The 7,600-nt window shown below is 37.1% G+C and overlaps 1 protein-coding gene across 1 annotated transcript; it reads left to right on the top strand.

Annotated features, from left to right (window-relative positions):
• Positions 1-2,616: 2,616 nt before the first annotated feature.
• On the top strand, positions 2,617-7,298 carry LOC119778562 (globoside alpha-1,3-N-acetylgalactosaminyltransferase 1-like). The gene is made up of 3 exons (XM_038277848.1): positions 2,617-2,960; positions 5,272-5,334; positions 5,656-7,298. Exons 1-3 carry the CDS (start codon positions 2,927-2,929, stop codon positions 6,612-6,614), a joined length of 1,056 nt encoding a protein of 351 aa, XP_038133776.1. The 5' UTR covers positions 2,617-2,926; the 3' UTR covers positions 6,615-7,298.
• Positions 7,299-7,600: the final 302 nt, after the last annotated feature.

Here is a 7,600-nt window from a genome sequence, read left to right as displayed (position 1 = left end):
GGAAAAGAATATTATTAGCCATCCTTAAAGTCCCTGCCCAGCGTGGAGGAAACATCCCAGTGGGTGCAATTTCGCAACATGGCATCATCATCATCATCATCATCATCATCATCATTATGCTACCCTGGTTCCTACAGCACTGCACACCTGGTCACATTCCAGGACACCTTTTTTTTTTTTTTTCCATACAACTTTATTTGTTTCTGCAAATATACAAGTATAAGTTCACATTTTTACCAGTCAAGTAAATGACCTTATTTTGTGCAAAACAAGAAACAATAAGGAAAAAAGACAAGAAAAAATAAAATAAACTAAGATCTGACATTTATTAAACAAAAGTTAACGCTTGGGGGAAACAGCACTCTAAATAATAGAGAAAAGGAGAAGTTTTGTTTATAGATCAGAGTCCATGACAAGAAGGCCTGGCGGTGAACAGCTGATAACTTAATGGGAACTTTATCAATATCATAATTGCACATTAAGAAGAAGTTTAATCCACCAAGTTTAGAAATCATATACAAAGGTATAGCATTCCAAATAGAGTTAGGATGTTTGTATATTTTTTTTAGCCAATTCATTTTAAAGGTGTTGTTCAGAGTAGTAAAGTCTAGGAAGTTAAGACCACCTTCATTTTATGGATTCATAAGAACAGGGTTTTTTAAATAGTGACTCTTATTTCTCCATATAAAGTTAAATAACATTTTGTCAATGTCATTTAGAAGTTTTTTCTCTAAGTGGAGAGATAAAGCTGCAAAAGTCAGACGCGAAATACCCTCTGCCTTGGTTATTAATACTCTCCCTTTAAAAGAGAGATCTCTTAAGAGCCATTGGTTTAGCTTTCTTTGAGTTTTCTGGATAATAGGTTCAAAATTTAAGGATGCTCTTCTTTGTTGATCTTTAGTAATTATTATATCCAAGTACCTCACTTCATCTTTAACCGTTATATTACAGATGGAGCTGGTGGAGCATTCCTTTATAGCCATGAGTTCACATTTGTTGACATTTACATATAATCCAGAAGCTCTTGAAAACTCTTTTAAAGATTCCAAAGCACTAGAGACCTGATTTTTATCCTTCAAAAAGAGAGTTGTATCATCTGCAAGTTGAGTGATTATAAGTTTTCTATCTAAGAGAGGGATGCCTTGAATATCACTGGATTTAATATGGTCTGCTAAAAGTTGAGAAACCAGTAGAAAAAGGTATGGAGAAACTGGGCATCCCTGTCTAATTCCTCTTAAAAGATCAAATCTAGGACAGGTTTCACCAGTTAACTTGACCGAGCTATTACCATTTTTGTACAGGGTCCTTACTGAAGATGATATATAATGTCCGAAACCAAATCTACACAAGGAGTCTAAAATGAATTGATGTTCCACAGTATCAAAGGCTTTATAAAAGTCTACAAATAACAGAAATCCATCATCTTTGAATAGATCTGAATAATCTAATATATCTAGCACTAATAGTATATTGTTGGTTATATGTCTGTTGGTCATAAAGCCTGATTGTGTTTCATTATGGAGTTTAAGACACACTTAAGCCTTTTTGCGATGATGAACGCAAAAATTTTATAGTCATTATTGAGCAAGCATATAGGGCGATTCCAGGACACCCTTGACCGGAGGTCTTCAACAGGGGTCCGTTACTTCTAGGGGGTCCACGGAGGTACTGTATGGGGGTCGGGAAAGTTTTGGTTGATTACATTTGTTTTTTATATTCCCCCCTGCAATTTTTTCCACTAATTGAAATGTCTTTAAACATGCAGTAACATGAATTCAACACACTGTAGTAAACAGATAAATGGAGGCAGAAGATGTCTTTCAGTCATCAATGCACACATTCAGCGACACACAGGAGCTCTCTTAATATGGGTACCGTTTCATTCAAGGGTCTAAGTCATGATTTGTGATTTTACACTGAGCCCATCAGGGTCCAAATGTTTTTTTAATGTTTATTTTTGTTGATATTTTAAACAAAGCAATGTTATGAGAATACTTTGTATTGTTTTAAAAGTAAAGTTAGATTTTGCAGCAAAATTAGGGATTTCGAAGATTGTGTGTGTTTTTTGTTGCTGTGAGAGGAGTCCTGAATTGAGTTTTCAAAGAATGTGTGTAAACAATTGAGGATAACTGTTATGTGCTTAGAACCTGTTTAGCATCACAGGTGAATCCTTTAATAAAGAACGAGCCCAGTCAGGCTGAATTTGTAATGTATTAGTAGGACATTTACTCCAACCTCTCTTGGACTGATTTAGTTATAAACAATGTTTGACCTCTCATGTCTTCCATACAAAGTCTTTTACCAACCTATTTCCAGCTCAATATCTCCACCTTGTGGACAAAACAAATCCAACTATGAGACTTTGCATTTGTACCACTTTTTAAAGGTATAAGAAGCAATGTTTTCTGAAAAAGTAAATTAGCATTGAAAATGGCAGATATTTAGTCATCCTCCACCCTAAGTATGATGCATTTTGTCATGTTTCTACCTCCATTGTGGGAAGGAAGCTAAATTGTTTATCCGGGCTGTTCTTCATTGTGTGTACATTTTCAACAGCAGCAGCAGCAGTTGTTCTTTTCTGGCTGGGTTATTTTCAACTCCTCCCCACACATCTGGTTGCCTGGATTTTGCTCCTAGAGTCAAAGCTGCAAAGAAAAAAAATCTTTAAGGAATGTAAGGGGGGGGGCTGGAAAGACGAATCAGTGCGTAAAGGAAGAGGAGAGGAAAACTAATCTAAAAGCCCTGAGAGGATAGCAAATCTGAAGCTTTGAAGAACCAATAGCAAAAAAAGAGTGTTCTTTAATGGCAAACTATCAGGAAGAGGCTAACAGAGCTACCAAGAAAATTATACACAAGGGGCAAAAATAGTTTCCTCTAGTCTCTGTAAAATAGGCTTTGCAAGATTATACCAACAGTCGATAGCAGTATGGCACTTTTCCTGTTCTGCAAGTCTCCTGCAGGTTAGTAGACTCTCTATGGCCTCTGCTTGGCCTCTTTCTTTGGTCATCTTTTATATCTAACATCTCGATTAATGGCAGCTGCATTTCCTGTTTGCATTAAAGTGACCTTTAAGAAACCTTTGTCTCGAATGATGTTTCCCCGATTCAAATTGTGTTATTTTAATTCTGGAAACTTGTAATCTAAAACATAAGAAGCTGTATGATTTGCATGCCTTTATCTATGTGTTTGACATTTAGCTGACTTGATTTGTTTTCAATCCTGTAGATGACATACTTTTGTTCATTTGAATGTCATTCCTTATCTTCACGTTTTCCTTCCTCCAAAACAGATTACTGAGTCAGAGAGAATGTAAAAAGTGAACACATCAACTTTGCTTTTGATATGAAATGAAGCCTAGTTTGTTTAACATTTTAGAGCAAATTGTTACAAAAAGTACTTTCCCTCTTTCAGATATCTTTTGATGTCCCATATTTCAGGTCATTAAAGATCAAAATATCAGACAAAGCTAGCATGGGTAAATGCAAACCTGGGCTGGGCACATGCATAAACACACATAATTTTTTAAATGGTTGTGCAGGTGGTCTTTGAAATCTCAGTTCACTTAGAAATTCAACTGTTTTGATTTCACAATGGAGAAATTAATATCAGCAGAGGGGTGCCATTGTTCGTCGCTGGGAGCAGTGTGGTGTTAAGGGTCTTGCTCAGAGTGCAGGTCTCTATGATCCAACAGGGTACCTGCAACCTTCTCAGAGCACAAGCGCACTGCTCTAACCACTAGGCCAACACTTCCTCCTCATTTAAAGACTCATATCCTATCCAGCCTGGTTCTGCTGGAGGTTTCTTCCTGTTAAAAGGGAGTTTTTCCTCGCCACTGTCATTGAATTGCATTCGAGTCAATGAGTCAATGCAATCAACTGGTTTTCCTTAGTTAGAAAACTGGAGTTTTTCCTCGCCACTGTCATTGCATTGCATTCGAGTCAATGAGTCAATGCAATCAACTGGTTTTCCTTAGTTAGAAAACTGGAGTTTTTCCTCGCCACTGTCATTGCATTGCATTCGAGTCAATGAGTCAATGCAATCAACTGGTTTTCCTTAGTTAGAAAACTTTGAATCAATTTGACTGCATGATCTGGTGAACTGTAAAGTCCCTTGAGATGACATGTGTTGTGAATTGGCGATATATAAATAAACTGAATTTAATTTAATTGAATATCCAGGCAACCAGGCAGAAAACCGGCCTCACAACATCAAGTAGGGAAAGATATTAGAAAAAACAACAGATTGTGGCCCAATTAAAAAAAAAAAATAAAAAAAAAACTACATGAGCAGCTCAAAAAGAAAGTCTTTATGAAGAATTTCTGAACCTGTGAATGAATCAGTTTATGTCTATTTGTGTGGGAAATGTAACAAAAACGTTTAGGGATTCCAGCAAACCAGACAACAAACAATGGGGAAATATTACCTTCAATAACTGAAAGCATGGCAGAGTTTGAAATTCTCCAAGCAGTGTTCAACAAATGAATCTTTAAAACAAAAGCTAAGATCCATTCAACCTATACTGTACCTCCATTAAGGTCAGTGTTCATGATTAAACAATAACAAAAAAAGACCTGCTGCTAAAAAAATAACACAAAGGCCCGTCTCACATCTGCTAGACACCATTTTGTTGGACCATAAAACTATTGGGAAAATATTTAGTGGATTTATTAGAAGTAAAATGCTTTGGAAGGAGTACATAACATAACATCTGGAAGGATTGTTAAACCTACAGAGAATCACAGTGGTGCTAAGCATGACGGTCTGCAGCTATTTTGGCACCTAAATACCAAGAGTAATTGCTGAAATGTGTATAACAGAATGTCCTAAAGGTTGATGGGTTATGGAGCTGTTTGAGTTTTGAGAAATGTTTTGAGAAGACAATGTGGATGAATAAGAGCAAATGGACGACTGGGTCAAAAACTATGCACTGGGATGTATAAAGCTCATTAAAAGTTACTGACAATGCTTAATAACATAACCAATAATTAGTTATTAGTTTTAGCAGCAATTAACTTTTCACATCGGCCCAGGCTAGTTTGGAACAACCTTTTTGTCCCAATAAAAACATCTTTTTATCTCTAAACAGGTCCTTTTCATCTTACATTAAACTACACAGGTCCTTTTTATCTTACATTAAACTTTGTTAAACTGAACCGTTTAAGTCTAATGAAAACAGAAAACACAGAAAAAAATAACAATAAAAAATATAACAGAGGTGATAAGAAAAGTTAGCACTATTTCACGAATTAATGTGTGTTTCGCCCCAAACAGGCCCGGTCAGAAGGAACAGAATACAGCTCATCCTGTGCTGTTTCCTACTGTCTCTTATCATATGTAAGTATACAGAGAAAAATTTTCTATCTATTTGTACCAGAACATTACACGGATACTAAAATATGTGCTGAACAGTTTTACAGCCTGTTTTGACCTCAGATGAGTTGTGCTCCTATGTGGTCATAACTGCTGTTTTTAGTCCTTTTTACAAAGGCCTTACCTGTATTTTGCCCTGCCTGAACGGTTTTAAATTTATCTCCCTTGCTTGAATATTTACAGGTGTGATAGGTTTAACTGAATCTGGACGTTTTTTCCACTACTAGGTGTACATACCCAGTGTAGTTCTTTGCTTAAATAAAAAACAACCTCTTGTCTCTCTAGATTTCTTCAACGGATCTAAAGCTGCTGTCAGTTCAAAGTCAGTCCATCCCTTAGCTGAGGTGTTGGGAATGAAGGATGGAAGAATACTGAAAGACACGTCTGTTATCAAGACGGTGGACCCAAGAAATTCAGAGAGGACATCATGGGGAGCTCCTTTGGTGTGGGGCGACAGCCACAATTCGGTGTGGCGCAGGGCCAAGCTCTCAGAACAAGGAATCAGCGTAGGCCTGTTGGTCCTTGTGGTTGGAACTTATGCCCGGTTTATACGTCATTTCCTAACCTCAGCTGAAACCCACTTTCTCCCTGGTCAGATGGTCACATATTACATTCTTACAGACAATCCCCGTACTCTGGATCCTCCGCTCGATCTGGGCCCTGGACGGCACATGAAGGTTCTCCCAGCTGCAGAGCTACCCGGCTGGGACCGACTGGCTTACCGTCGGATGGTCTTGTTTACTGAAACTATCTTTGAATTGATTGGCAAAGAGGTTGATTACATCTTCTGCACTGATGTCGACCAGGAGTTTGTGGGTCCAGTGGGAGAAGAAATCCTCGGGGATCTGGTAGCTACGTTGCACCCAGAGTTTTTTAATGTGCAACGAAATCAATTCCCTTATGAAGACCAAGAGGATTCATCTGCTTGTGTGGAGGAGGATGAGGGGGACTACTATTACACCTCTGAGTTTTATGGTGGGGTAGTTTCTCAGATGCGCAGGTTGGCTCGGGACTGTTCTATGCTTATACTTCAGGACGAGGCAAACAAGGTAACAGCCAGAGCACTGGAGGAAAGCTACTTAAACCGCTACCTGATCGACCATAGGCCGACCTGTGTGCTGTCACCAGAGTACAGCTGGTGGGATTCACCACTGACTGTGCGTGTGCCTAAAAAGAGACTAGTCTCTTTAGGAAGGCAGTGTGAAGCATATGACATGGAGAAGAGACAGCAACAGAATTGTTAAAAAATTTTAAATGAAGTACCTATTTAAGTTTGCAGTGGCTTACAAAAGTATCCAAACACCTTTTAGAATCCCAACAGTTAATCCCAACCATTACTGGGATTCTATGGAAGTAAAGGAAATAATACTTGAAGGGTATGGCTTGTGTTGAATGCAACGGATTCAATACTTTGCAGAACGATCTTTCACTCTTATTAGAGCAAGCTGCTTAGTAATGCTTAATGTATCATTGTTTGTTGGTTTCTTAGTATGATATAATCAGTAGTGGCAAAAAGTCAAAATGCATGCATAGCCTATTCAACACATCTAGCTAATAAAATATTTCTTGAATCCTAAAATAGACATGAAATCAGATTCTGGGTACCATTGATAAGCTCCACTGACAAATAACTCTATGATGACATCATTTTTGTTATGTTGTTTCATTCAACATTTATTTGACCGGGTAAAATATTTCATTAAAGTTTTTTTTTACATTTTCCAATTTTTTATTGCATGCTTGTGTATACTGTGGATTTATTTTTTTTTTTTTCCAGAAAATTTTGCAAATCACACTTCATGTCATTTACATTTATGTCAAACTGTCAAATGCTTCCATGACCATGGTTCTTCTTGGGGGCAGTTGGTTCAAGATGATTTGCACAGAAATAAAGTGTTTTTTTACATATAGGCAAAAAAAAAAAAACAGTTTTTGTTTTACCTGCGCAAAGCCTTTATTTTTTTGTTTGATTGTTTTTTTTTCCATGTAATGTGTGGAATGTGATAAGATGTAATATTTACACTGGAAAACATCTAAATTTAGTAATTTTTTCTTAAAATAAGTGCATTTCTTATAAACTGAGGAGGTAATGAGAAACTTTGCCAATGGAGCAAGACAATTTACATTTAAAATAAGAAAATTATCTAATTACCTTATTTCATGTGCAGACATTCTCATTCCATCAGCAAATCATCAGAGGTGTCAATTAACAAAGTAAAAGTACTTCATT

Source organism: Cyprinodon tularosa, unplaced genomic scaffold, assembly GCF_016077235.1.
Source record: "Cyprinodon tularosa strain WSP-4 unplaced genomic scaffold, ASM1607723v1 ctg135, whole genome shotgun sequence".
NCBI lineage: Eukaryota > Metazoa > Chordata > Actinopteri > Cyprinodontiformes > Cyprinodontidae > Cyprinodon > Cyprinodon tularosa.
Note: the sequence above shows the minus strand (reverse complement) of the source record. Positions and strands in the feature narration are given on the sequence as shown.

Excerpts from the sequence above, each read along its gene's own strand:
- LOC119778562 (XM_038277848.1), top strand. The coding sequence starts at position 2,927 with ATGGCACTTTTCCTGTTCTGCAAGTCTCCTGCAG. Across the intron at positions 2,961-5,271 it reads GTTCTGCAAGTCTCCTGCAG|GCCCGGTCAGAAGGAACAGA; the intron begins GTTAGTAGACTC and ends CGCCCCAAACAG. Across the intron at positions 5,335-5,655 it reads CCTACTGTCTCTTATCATAT|ATTTCTTCAACGGATCTAAA; the intron begins GTAAGTATACAG and ends TTGTCTCTCTAG.